This window comes from Ovis canadensis, chromosome 3, assembly GCF_042477335.2.
Source record: "Ovis canadensis isolate MfBH-ARS-UI-01 breed Bighorn chromosome 3, ARS-UI_OviCan_v2, whole genome shotgun sequence".
Lineage (NCBI taxonomy): Eukaryota > Metazoa > Chordata > Mammalia > Artiodactyla > Bovidae > Ovis > Ovis canadensis.
Genome location: NC_091247.1, coordinates 38516204 through 38529573, shown reverse-complemented (window position 1 = coordinate 38529573; position 13370 = coordinate 38516204). Strand labels below are relative to the sequence as shown.

General features: G+C 41.0%; 1 protein-coding gene, 1 long non-coding RNA gene and 1 other non-coding gene across 3 annotated transcripts; 2 read left to right on the top strand and 1 right to left on the bottom strand.

The window, feature by feature from the left end:
- Positions 1–1025: 1025 nt before the first annotated feature.
- LOC138436785 (uncharacterized) lies at positions 1026–3438 on the bottom strand. Its single transcript, XR_011255602.1, has 2 exons — positions 3311–3438; positions 1026–1324 (listed from the first exon to the last, which is right to left on the bottom strand). It is a non-coding gene; the product is annotated as an uncharacterized lncRNA (long non-coding RNA).
- Positions 3439–3459: 21 nt separating this feature from the next.
- On the top strand, positions 3460–12342 carry SNRNP27 (small nuclear ribonucleoprotein U4/U6.U5 subunit 27). The gene is made up of 6 exons (XM_069582936.1): positions 3460–3563; positions 4717–4837; positions 6639–6751; positions 7476–7555; positions 10918–10982; positions 11946–12342. The coding sequence occupies exons 1-6, from the start codon at positions 3530–3532 to the stop codon at positions 11998–12000; spliced, it is 468 nt and encodes a 155-aa protein (XP_069439037.1). The 5' UTR covers positions 3460–3529; the 3' UTR covers positions 12001–12342.
- TRNAR-CCU (transfer RNA arginine (anticodon CCU)) lies at positions 10250–10322 on the top strand. The gene has a single exon. It is a non-coding gene; the product is annotated as a tRNA-Arg (tRNA).
- Positions 12343–13370: the final 1028 nt, after the last annotated feature.

The window sequence follows — 13370 nt, the reverse complement described above, 5'->3', positions numbered from 1 at the left end:
TAAAGCAATTTAACCAAGGCTCAAGATAGTACATTTGTAGGAATCACAGATGCTTAATGTTCTTTTATAAAGTACATATACTTTTTGGCTTCTCTGGTGGCTCAGTGGTACAGAATCCCTCTGCTAGTGCAGGAGAAGCAGGTTCCTTCAATCCCTGGGTTGGGAAGATCCCCTGGAGAAGGAAATGGCAACCCGATCCAGTATTCTTGCCTGGGAAATTCCATGGACAGAGGAGCTTGGCATGCTATATAGTCCATGGGATCACAAAAGAGTCAAACACAACTTAATGACTAAACAACAACATACACAAATTTACCTTTATTGAAAATTGCCCTGTCTGGTTAGGGAGGGAACTTGTAAGTATGATCACAAGTGTTGACAGCACTGCAACCCTGCCCCACTGAAAAGTTATTAAAATAACCATCAGAATGAGGGAACCTCAAGCCATGTATTATAAACAGGATTTTTCTTCAAGATAACAGTGCTGAAAGTACACAGTGATGGAATCTATATCCTGAGAGAGGGCAACTTGATCAGTAAATAAGGAAGCCTTAGCAGAGCACAGTTTCTGTCCCACATCTTCAGGCAGGGGAGAGGGGGCACTTTTTTTTCTCCCTGAGGTAAATCTCAGGGCTGTCCCTTTAGGAAATTTTACTCCTTTGGTTTTCTCTTTCTCTTCTGTAGTTTTTTTTTTCTTTATTTTAAACATGCTTAGGTTTCTCCCATCTTCACAAAACTTCTGGATTTACCTCCACTCATATTTTGCCCTGCATAAGCCAAACTTTTTAAGAGCGTTATGCAGGGAACCCCCTGGTGGTCCAATGGTTAAGACTCCAAGCGTTCACTGAGGTGGACCTGGGTTCAATCCCTGGTGGAGGAACTAAGATCTCAAAAGCCACACAGACCAAAAAAAGGGGGGTTATACAAATTCTCTCCCCTGTAAAAGTCATTCACAACTCCATAAAACTGGGTGAACAAAGACTTTGTTGCTTAAATCCTTTAGGTTAGATGTAGGGGGATTGGTGTTTGTTTTTCTTTTTTTTTTTTTTCATTTTCACATTTTAAATTAACCAGTTTGTTCTTAAAAACAGCAGACTTCTCCTAAAACTTACCTGATAACACTCCTGTTTCTCGGGCTATCCCTTGGTCTCCTTTTGGGCTCTTCCTCCGGCTGACTTCAGGCCCTTTTCTCTCAGCCTCCCTGAGTGGCTTCATGCACTCTCATGGCTTCAAATGAACATCTGTATTCTGATGCTTCCTTTTCTGTGTGGTTCCAGCTGAGAGCTCTCTTCCAAGCTCCAGATACGCATATAGTTGGCATCTCCTTTTGGGTGTTCAGAATAGCTCCTCACATTAGTAGGTCCAGATATATATATAGCCTTTACCCAAAACTTAGATGCCTTATCTTAGCAAATGTTACCATCTACCCAGTCTCACAAGCCAGAAACCTGGATATCATCCTTGAATCTTCGAACTCTTGTGCAGACATCTAAGAATCAAGTTTTTCCAATTTTACCAATTCTCAAATTCAGCCACTTTTACATCACCTACTGATAAAACCACTCTAGTGTAGGTCACTGGAGTCCAACCTAGACCACTGTCCATCCTCCTCAGGTGTTTTGCATCCCCACCTGCCAGTCAAGACTCCACATCACCCAACATGTTCTCTGAAAAAACTCAAATGTGATTCCCTCCAGTCCTCAAAGCCCTTGAACGAACAGGGTAACCTGACCACAGCCTACAAGGCTTCCAGTCTGGTCTTCACATGGTCACTCCTTGCTCCGTAGGTCTCTACTTTTTAGCCCATCTGCTCCCTTGCCTCTTGTCCTGGCACAGGCAGTATCCTCTGCCTGGACAATCTCTTTCCCTTTTCCCACCACAAAAGTCACCCCATTTGACCTGGCTAATTTCTACTCATCCTTAAGGTCTTATTTGAACATCATTTCCTCTTAGAAACATTCGAGAACCCTTCCCCTCAAACGAGTTATGTATCCACTTCATGTAAACTCCTAGGATCTTGTTCAGCCCCTCTCTGTGCGTCTGGATACTGTTTACTTGTTTGTATCCCTCAGTGGACTGCAAGTACTCAAGAACAGACTTGCTTTTTTCATTGGTTAATCCTCTGGTACAGGACTTTCCTGGTGATACAGTGGATAGTAATCAACCTGCCAATGCAGGCGACGTGGGTTCGATCCCTGACCCAGGAAGATCCCACATGCTGTGTAACAACAAAGTCCATATGCCACAACTACTGAGCCTGCCTGCTGCAACTACTGAAGCCCGAAAGCCTAGAGCCTGTCCTCTGCAACAAGAGAAGCCACAGCATTGAGAAGTCCACGCACCTCATCTAGAGGGTAGCCCCTGCTGGCTGCAACTAGAGAAGGCCCATGTAGAGCAACAAAGACCCAGCGCAACCAAAGATTTTAAAAGTTAAAAAAAAAATTTTTTTAATCCTCTGGTACTAGGTGTGCAATAAATATTTTTGTGAATAACTGTATTAATCATGCCTTTTTAATTGCTTTCATTTTCTGGTGTTTTGACATCTGGGGCCTTGCCAAGACTGCCCTTCCCAGGACTAGCTAATTGTGCGAGATAGCAAATGAGTCCCCTTATGAGTCTTGACTTTAATATGTAAGCCAGCCAGTGAGAAGCCCCTACTCTCCTATCACTTCCTTTATCAAGCTCATAAGTCAAGGCATTATTCCTCTGCCACAGATCCCAGGGCCAGGTACCAACAGCTCTGGACAGCCCTTAAATCTCAAGAGCCGCTGGTCAGTCTTAGAGAACCTGCTTAGCCTGCTTCCCAGCCTCTGCTGTTCCTCCAACAAAACTCAACAAAAGCTCTCGGCCATGCTTGCTTTTCCCTTGCTCCCTCTGCCTCCTGACCCGCCCTACTGCTTCCCCGTGTGGACTTAAAACTTTGCATATGGTAAGTTCAGATTGGTTTGATAAATGAAATATTTTTTGCCTATGGACAAGACAGTAGGAAAGAATAATGGGGGCGGGGCGGAGTGAGAACTGTGTTAGCGTGGTTTATATATGGCTTTTTCCTGACATTTCTAGAATACCAACAGGGAGGCAGGGGCTTCCCTGGTGGGTCAGTGGTAAGGAACCCGTCTGACAATGCAAGATATCAGATTTCAACCGTGGGTCGGGAAGATAACCTGGGGAAGGAACTGGCAACCCACTCCAGTATTCTTGCCTGGAGAATTCCATGGACAGAGGAACCTGGAGGGCTACAGTCCATGGGGTCGCAAAAGAGTGGGACACGACTTAGCGACTAAACAACAAAGCACATTCTAATGCCCACCTCGAAAGACTGGAGAGAAGATAGTGAAGCCACCAGGAAAGAGGGGTTGGAGGAGCAGAGATGAGGCGGTATCAGGTTGGGGCAGCCTCCCTTCTTTAGAAGCCGGAACCCTGGCGAGTCGTTTTATCGTTTCCCAGTCGGCGGTGAAAGCTAGGTTCCCGCCCTCCCGGAAGTTGCACAGCCGTTTCCGGGTCGACTTGTACTGGAGAAGGATTCCAAATGGGTCGCAGTCGCAGCCGCTCCCCACGGAGGGGTGAGTTCAGAGGAGGTTCTGAGGGTCGAGGGCTCGGTTGGAGACTCGTCCCCACTTTGGTTCCCAGTCTAACGGCTGCGGAGAGGGGGGAACCTTTTCTTCTAAGGAGAAGAGAGGGGTCTGCTGGGAACGAAGACCTGGGCCGTACACGCTTCAGCCCTCCGGTTTGAAGGCAGCTTTTTTTGTGTGTTTTTTTTTAACCCAGTTGGGGTTTGGCCGACTCTTTGTCAGCCTTCTGTAATAACTTTTGTTGTACTTGTGGCTTGGGAATTTAGAGTCAGGCCATGGTTCCCCCAATTTCTGGGTGACCTAGTGCAAGTCATCCAGCCCTCCTGCGTCCGAATTCCCGTAATTAGACATCTGGGGTAAATATTATCTTTCAAAGCTGACATGAGAATACGTGCCACACTCCGTAATACTCAGCGTGTGCTGCCGCCAGGTTCATAAGTGGTCAGGGTTTCCTCCCCAGTTTATAGTAGGGAAATCGACGTTTAGGAGTTTGCGTTCAGGGTGCTCACCTCATAATGACTTCTGGCCCCAGCCCCCTAAAGGGGGCAGTGAGAGGAGAAGATTTCCCTTAGAACCTCGATTCTGCCCCCTGGTTAGTTTTTATCACCTTCAGCTAATCAGGTTGATCTTAAAAGTTAAATGAGCCCTCGAACCACAGAGGGCTATTGAGTACTTAACAAGTTCGCAATCCGAATTGAGAACTGCTGTTTAAGTGTCGAACACAGGTTTTCCTTGATTAGTGCGGAAAAATGAATGCATGTTGAAATGCTGGTGAAGTGAAGTCGCTCAGCCGTGTCCGACTCTTTGTGACCCGGTAGACGGTAGCCTGCCAGGCTCCTCCCTCCGTGGGATTCTCCAGGCAAGAATACTGGAGTGGGTTGCCATTTCCTTCTCCAGGGTATCTTCCTGACCCAGGGATCGAACTGGGGTCTCCCGCATTGCAGGAAGATGCTTTAACCTCTGAGCCACCAAGGGAAGCCAAGTTTGGGTTAAATCTATACTGTTAAAATTAATCTCATGTGTCTTTTTTTACTTTTTAAATGTGACATCTAGAAATGGCTCACATTATATTACTGTTGGTCGGCTCAGCATCCAGTAGATGTTTCAAGTAATTTTTGACTCTGCAATTTTGTGTTTTTATTAGAGCGTAGGCGGTCCCGGTCCACATCTCGGGAAAGAGAACGCAGGCGCCGAGAAAGGTCCCGGTCCCGGGAGCGAGATCGGAGAAGAAGCCGTTCTCGCTCCCCACACAGAAGGCGTTCCAGGTAAGTGCAGCAAAGCAGAAGTTTTACCACAGCTGCGTAGTCTCTGCTCTTTGTTGTTATCGCTTACAAAGGGACTTAACGGTGTCATGAAATCAGCGGAACTTTATCCCACTTTATTCTAAACCTAACATTCCCATTGGTAAATGGGGTTGATAACATTCCACATAGTAGAGTTGTCTTGAGGAGTAAATGAAAAATAATACATGAAAAGTACTTAGCAGGAGTAAAAAAGTGTTTTGTATATTATAGTCTTACTTTTTTATAAACTTTTGGTGATAATAGTTTATTCAACCATATAATCAAGAGTGTGAGATCTTGGAAGAATTCTAGAAGTGGACTCTGATTCTTAATAACCATCAAATATACTTTTTGTTTTCTTTTTTCTGCCTTACAAAAAGATTTTTATCCTAGCTATACTGAATGTAACTGATAATTAAACAATAATTTTTTGTTAATAGTCAGGGCCTAGGCAAACTGTATGGATCACAATAAACTGTGGAAAATTCTTCAAGACATGGGAATACCACACCACCTGACCTGCCTCTTGAGGTGAAAGCATCTGCCTGCAATGCGGGAGACCCCAGTTTGATCCCTGGATCAGGAAGATCCCCTGGAGAAGGAAGTGGCAACCCACTCCAGTATTCTTGCCTGGAGAATCCCATGCAGGTCAGGAAGCAACAGTTAGAACTGGACATGGAACAACACACTGGTTCCAAATAGGAAAAGGAGTACGTCAAGGCTATATATTGTCACCCTGCTTATTTAACTTATATGCAGACTACATCATGAGAAACACTGGGCTGGAAGAAGCACAAGCTGGAATCAAGATTGCCGGGAGAAATATCAATAACCTCAAATATGCACATGACACCACCTTTACAGCAGAAAGTGAAGAGGAACTAAAGAGCCTCTTGATAAAAGTGAAAGAGGAGAGTGAAAAAGTTGGCTTAAAGCTCAACATTCAGAAAACTAAGATCATGGCATCTGGTCCCATCACTTCATGGCAAATAGATGGGAAAACAGTGGAAACAGTGTCAGATTTTATTTTGGGGTGCTCCAAAATCACTGCAGATGGTGACTGCAACCATGAAATTAAAAGACACTTACTCCTTGGAAGGAAAGTTATGACCAACGTAGAGAGCATATTCAAAAGCAGAGACATTACTTTTCCAACAAAGGTCCGTCTAGTCCAGGCTATGGTTTTTCCAATGATCATGTATGGATGTGAGAGTTGGACTGTGAAGAAAGCTGAGCGCAGAAGAATTGATGCTTTTGAACTATGGTGTTAGAGAAGACTCTTGAGAGTCCCTTGGACTGCAAGGAGATCCAACCAGTCCATTCTAAAGGAGATCAGTCTTGGGTGTTCATTGGAAGGACTGATGTTGAAGCTGAAAGTCCAGTATTTTGGCCACCTCATGTGAAGAGTTGACTCATTGGAAAAGACTCTGATGCTGGGAGGGATTTGGGGCAGGAGGAGAAGGGGACAACAGAGGATGAGATGGCTGGATGGCATCACTGACTTGATGGACGTGGATTTGGGTGAACTCCGGGAGTTGGTGATGGACAGGGAGGCCTGGCTGCTGCAGTTCATGGGGTTGCAAAGAGTCGGACACGACTGAGCGACTGAACTGAGCTGAGGCAGAACTTTCTTCCCCGTTCTGCTTTGAGGAACAAATTCCTTTCTCTAGAATCCGGCTTTTGTTCAGCCTTTACCTTTCATGCACTCATGTATATCTGTGCTCATCAACACAAGTCACCAGGTATGTCTCTGTTTCTGACATCTTTCCCTATTAAATATTAGGTCCCCAAGACGACATAGATCCACATCTCCTTCCCCTTCTCGACTGAAAGAAAGAAGAGATGAGGAGAAGAAAGAAACAAAAGAAACAAAGAGCAAAGAACGCCAGATAACTGGTAATATTAGATAAATAACTGTAGGAAATGTATAGCCTTGTTTAGAAATTCAATTATAAAATTAAGTATGATTTTTGAATCTTTAGCTATTTAAGTTTTTGACAGTATTCATTAGGGGCTTCCCCAGTGGTTCAGCAGTAAAGAATCTGCCTGCAATGAAGGAGACACACGTTCAGTCCTTGGGTTGGGAGGATCCCTTAGAGAAGGAAATGGCAACCCACTCTAGTATTCTTGCCTGAAAAATCCCATGGACAGAGGAGCCTGGTGGGCTACAGTCCATGCTGTCGTGAAAGAATTGGACATGACTGAGCACACACACACACACACACACACAGTGTTCATTTGGATATGGTTTTGAGATTTTGTTTTAATTGTACCCTAATTACTCATTATTTGGTGCTCTTGATACAGGAAGGACAATTAAAAACATGAAAATATTCTATTTTGGAAGTATCTTCACTGTCTGATGTTGAAGGTGGTCCTTCCTAAAGATGCCAAGCATATCCTTTTAAGCAGTCTCTTACAGTGGAGGATGGAGATGCCACTTCTTCCTTGGCACCTTAAGTTATATTCTATCCAAATTGAGGGATTTTTCATTAAATTCAAGTCTTTAGCTAGTTGTTTAGTATATTCTCTGCTGGTAAAGTGGAACAACTATTAATCTATTGCCAGCTTTCTTTTTTATGTATAAAATGAGTTTAAAATGTATCACTTATTTTTGTAGAGGAAGACTTAGAGGGCAAAACAGAGGAAGAAATAGAAATGATGAAGTTAATGGGATTTGCCTCCTTTGACTCCACAAAAGTAAGTAAAACATGTAGCCAGTCAAGTATTCTTAATGTGAACTGATCTGCCCCATTTTTCCATATTCTTTTACTATCACTTGTAATTTCTTCCAATGATACAAGCTTATTCTGTTAGAAGACAGTAACTGTGTGAAGGGATTTGAAAGCAAAGAGAAGGAAGTTGTGGGCTGCCATTGGAATTCAGGGAGTATTTGCTTGGGATATTTGAATTAGATCTTAAAGGGCCAGTAGAGGTGATCAGACAAAGAAGAGGAGGAAGATCATTTGAAATAGAGGGAAAAGCTTACAGAGATGCCCTGTCAGCGTGAAGTGGCATAGAGTATTGGAGGAGGTTCAAATTCAGTGACTAGAGAAAGGGTGTTGATGGGCTGGTGACTATAGATGGGGCTAGAAATAGAGTGGGAGGCAAATCACAGAAGGCTGATATCCTTAGCCATACTGAGGAATTTAAGTTGATTATTTTGATGACGAGAGGAAGCAATGGTTTTTTAAGCAAGGGAGCAACAGATTATATGTATGTTTAGAAAGATTACCTGGGGCCTCATGGAGGACAAACAAAAGACTAGGAGAACTGCCCAGTCATGCAGTGAAAGATGATGAAGGCCTGACCTGAGGAGAGAAGCTGGAATACTGAGAACAATTCAGAAACAAGAGTTAGTGGTGGTGGGAATGGAGGCAAGTAGTCAGTGATGACTGTTGAGGTGTCAGGCTGATAGGGTTAACCAAAGAAAGGATTGTAGGAAAGGGAAGTGCTATGAAACAGAATGAAATGCAGCTGCCAGATAGAGATGACATTGCATAGCTGCATACATATCTCATAACTCAAGGAAAGGGATTGACAGGAATTTGATTGTTCTCTAGCCCTGACCATCATATTGGAAAGAATAAGGAGGTGGGGAGGCAAAAGAGGGAGAGGTTGTGGACAGGGAGATGGGAGAAAGATAAGGAGATGGGGTAGAGAGAAATAGAGCAAAGGGGAGATGAAGGGAGAGAGGAAATTGAATGAAGAGAGAAGGGAGGATAGAGAGAGGAAGCCATTAAGAATAGACAGGGAGAGTGTGTGTGGAGAGAAAATACATTTTTAAAACTTTCTTTATAGAATTTTAAGTCCTTTTCATTTTACAAATAGAAGTTGCAATCTCTGAGGGGAGGTGTCAGAAATAATCCACTTCTCTAATCTTGTGTTCCATTATGTCGTGAATGGAGTGGGGTAATTGCAGATGCTCTAAGAGCTTCTAACTGATGTCATTCTGTAGGATTCCTGTGTATTTTTTAAATGACAGTGTGTGGCCTAAGAGGAGTACCAGAGGCATGACTATTTTGAGGTGAGAAAATTAAGAATGAGCTCTTTGATTCTCACAAATGGCTATGTGAACCCCATTTTAAAATTTAATGCAATTTCTGTATCAGGTTTTTTTCTTGAATATACCAGTTCCTTATTTGCTATTCCAATGAGCGTTTTGTAAGTAAACTGGTTTAATTAATACATATATTGGATGAATAAAAATACTTCCAAAATGAGACAACTAAATTTCACTATTTTTAGAAGAATAGTGAAGGACCTTATTAGAGTTCTTTTTTTTTTTTTTTTTTTTTTTTGGTTTTACTATTGCCTGACGTTATGTTTGGAATTCCTTAGTATCAGATGTAAAGATGGAGCCACACTACTTTTAAATGTAGTCTGTGCTGAAGATGTTTGTTTATAAAGGAAAAATTAGGTGAGAATTTATATATTCCATAAAAATTATGAGTACCACAAGAACAAATGATGTCAGTTGTTTTTTAATGACATCAAGATGTTAATTCATATGCAGTTGGCTTCAGGGCTCTCAGTTATAGTTTCTCACCTCATTTGTAGTTTTCAGTAATGTGTATCTTGTGATATTTCATCATTAATCCATGGTGGAACCTCTTCAGATGCCAAATTAGTTTACTTATTTTCCCTTCTATTTTAACATTCTAAAAAATTTCAAAGTTGGTTTTGTTTATTTATGGACAAATTTTCTATTCCAACATGTAAATGAGAAGAGAGCTAAAACATACAACTCTACAAATAGTTTTCAAAAATCAGTTCGCCTTTAGTAACTGAACTTAGTAAAAAAGATGAATGGACTTTCCTGGTGGCTCAGTGGTAAAGAATCAGCCTGCTAAATGCAGGAGACCCGGGTTTGATCTCTGGGTGGGTCGGATCCCCTGGTGAAGGACATGGCAACCCACTCCAGTATCCTTGCCTTGGAAATCCCACGGACAGAGGAGCCTGGTGGGCTATAGTCCATGGGGTTGCAAAGGGTTGGATGTGACTTAGTGACTAAACAACAACAGTGTGATGTTACCCATGGTGATGGTGTAGATACTATCATCATGATCAGACATCTTGATAAATGGAGGGTAGAAATGGAGGGAATTGTGAGGAAAGCACAGTTAACATTCTGTGGGAGTTAGAGAAGAGAGCTCTTCCTAGCAGCTGGGTCATTTGACTTGGCCTTGAAGAATGCACAAAAACCAGACGGTTAAAGATTGGATGGAAGTTGAGAAGGCAGTTTAGGCATGAGGAACAGAAAGTGGTGAGTTCATTTTGCTGAATCAAAAGACCCATAAAGAAATTAATGAAAAAGAAAGTCTGAGGTACAAGTGATACAATATTAGTACCTGTTATCTTGATTCTTGATTTAAAAATCAAAATTTTGGGACTTCCCTGGTGGTCCAGTGGCTGAGACTCTGTACTCCTAATGCAGGGGATCTGGGTTCGATTCCTGGTCAGGGAACTAGATCCCACATGGCACAACTAAAGACTCTGCATGCTGCATCAAAGACTGAAGATCATGTTTGAAACAACTAATGCCTGGCACAGCCAAATAAATTTAAAAAAAAAATAAAAAATAAAAATTTCAAAGCCTGTGCAAGAAATGGAATTAGATACGAATGGTGACTGATTTGAGAATCCCATCAGTTCAGGTCGTAAGTTAAATTTTTGTGAATATGAATTTTTCTAGAGGAGATATCCGTAACTTGTATTTGGTTTTGAAGAATTCTCTGACCAGAAAAGGTGAGGCTCTGCTATCCACTCTCCCTGCATGCCTTGCACATAATACATATGAGCATTTGTTGGTTTGAATATTGGTATTTCCTTATATGTGACTATAAAAATGTGAACAGAGTTATAACACTTAGGAGTTCCTGGGATATCATCAGGATCTGAAAATTCTTTCAGTCATTGGATTACGTCATGCTTAAATGCATCTTGCCATTGAAGAGGTCTGTGGAATGCAGCTCTCTGATCAAGGCATTTAATATATTCTTTCTCTTGTGTGTTGTTTGTTTGTGTGTGTGTTTTGGTTTTTGTTTCTTGCTTCTCTCCAGGGGAAAAAGGTGGATGGCTCTGTAAATGCCTATGCCATAAATGTGTCTCAGAAGAGGAAGTATAGGTATGCATAGCTGCCATTATTATGTTTGAACTAATATAAATTATATGCTTGGGAAAGAATTTGTTATGGGATAATCATGTTTGTAGGAAATGTAGCAGTTTTCCATACAATCCCTTACTTTAGTTAGGTTTCCATATTGTTCCTTGATTTAATCTTCCTTGTTTATATTCTTGTATGTTAAAATAATTTTAAATTTACCTGTGAACCAGAAACTATTACAGAGAAGAGGTAGTTGGCTTAAATATTTTAGGTTATAAGTAATTCTTTCTTCAAAATAGCATAGTCTCAAGTCTTTAGACTTTAATTTCATTATAATTATAGGTTTTAAAATAGATTCCTTCTGAATTATTTCTCTAAATTGATTATTTAAGGATTTCAACTGTAAATACCTATCTGTTAAGTATAGGCATATTTTATTAATACCACAAAACAAACCAATCCATACTTGAAATCTCACTGCATGAACAGAAAAGTCAAGACATCTTCAAACATTGTCTTTTTCTCTAAATTTTATCACTTCAGTTAATTTAGACTAATACTTCAGTTACTTTAGAAATATGAATAGTGTGATTGGAGACTGCTGTGAGTTGAAATACTAGAATCAACAGTCCACTATAAAATTACCTTCAAATAAGGTCTTATGGGGAGAACTAGTACAGTGTGTAATCAGATTTGTTTGATAGGTACCTGTTTGAAACTTCTCTGTTTTCCTTAAATGTGGTAGGCGTTTGGTGTTACTTAAATATGGATTTTCAATTGATTTTTTTTAAGTCTGTAGAATCTTCCCAAATAATACTGAAAGTATATTTCCATGCTTTTGTTTAGATTTTGACTTTGAATACTTCTTGCCCTAGATGTTGCCATTTTAGAACTAGTTTATAGGTTTCACTTCTGAAGCATATGATTATTTCTTTTATAAGACAAACCCACAATTTTTTTAATAAATAAATTTTCTCGTCATAGGCAGTACATGAATCGAAAAGGTGGATTCAACAGACCTTTGGATTTCATTGCATGAGCTGAAGTATTGAAGAATGATGTTTTTTCCCTCATCTTGTTCAGAAAAATGGATTTTTGTATTTAATGTGCATCAAAAACAGGATCAGAGTCCTTCCTCCTTGTAAAGTAAGAAAATTTTATTTATGATGTATGTAGTTCACTTACCCAGCCTCAAAAAAAAAGTTAAATATTACATTTTTTTCCTTTAGGAAATATCGTTTGGGGCAGTCATCAACCCCATTTTTTTGTCCTTATTCCTATGGAAACTGTATATGTTTTTTTCTTGGATGCTCTTTATGACTTTTTAAAATACATAAAAGTGATTTGGAAGTAAGTTTCTCAAATAAAGCAATAATTCCTACCCTTTTGTATTTGATATTTTTATAACTAGAAAAAAAGAATCTCCCCACACAGTTTCTTTTTTCATACATAGATTTAGATATCATGATTCTTCATAGTTTTAAAGATTAGAATATTGAAAAAATATAACTGGATTTTTTGTGTCTTCTGTGTTTTTTGCCCCCTGTCCCAATACCATATTTCCCAAATTGAAAAACAGTACATCCTTATTCAGTTCAGTTCAGTCACTCAATCATGTCCGACTCTTTCAAACCCCATGAACCTCAGCATGCCAGGCCTCCCTGTTCATCACCAACTCCCAGAGTTTACTCAAACTCCTGTCCATTGAGTCGGTGATGCCATCCAACCATCTCATCTTCTGTCGTACCCTTCTCCTCCTGCCCTCAATCTTTCCCAGCATGAAGGTCTTTTTAAATGAGTCAGCTCTTCTCATGAGGTGGCCAAAGTACTGGAGTTTCAGCTTCAACCTCAGTCCTTCCAGTGAACACCCAGGACTGATCTCCTTTAGGATGGACTGGCTGGATCTCCTTGCAGTCCAAGGCACTCTCAAGAGTCTTCTGTAACACCACTGTTCAAAAGCATCAATTCTTCTGTGCTCAGCTTTCTTCACAGTCCAACTCTCACATCCATACATGACCACTGGAAAAACCATAGCCTTGACTAGACCTTTGTTGACAAAGTAATGTCTCTGCTTTTTAATATGCTGTCTAGGTTGGTCATAACTTTCCTTCCAAGGAGTAAGCATCTTTTAATTTCATGGCTGCAATCACCATCTGCAGTGATTTTGGAGCCCCCCAAAATGAAGTCAGCCACTGTTTCCACTATTGCCCCATCTGTCTGCCACGAAATGATGGAAGCAGATGCCATGATCTTAGTTTTCTGAATTTTGAGGTTTAAGCCAACTTTTTCACTCTCCTCTCTCACTTTCATCAAGAGACTCTTTAGTTCTTCTTCACTTTCTGCCATAAGGGTGGTGCCATCTGCATATCTGAGGTTATTGATATTTCTCCTGGCAATCTTGATTCCAGC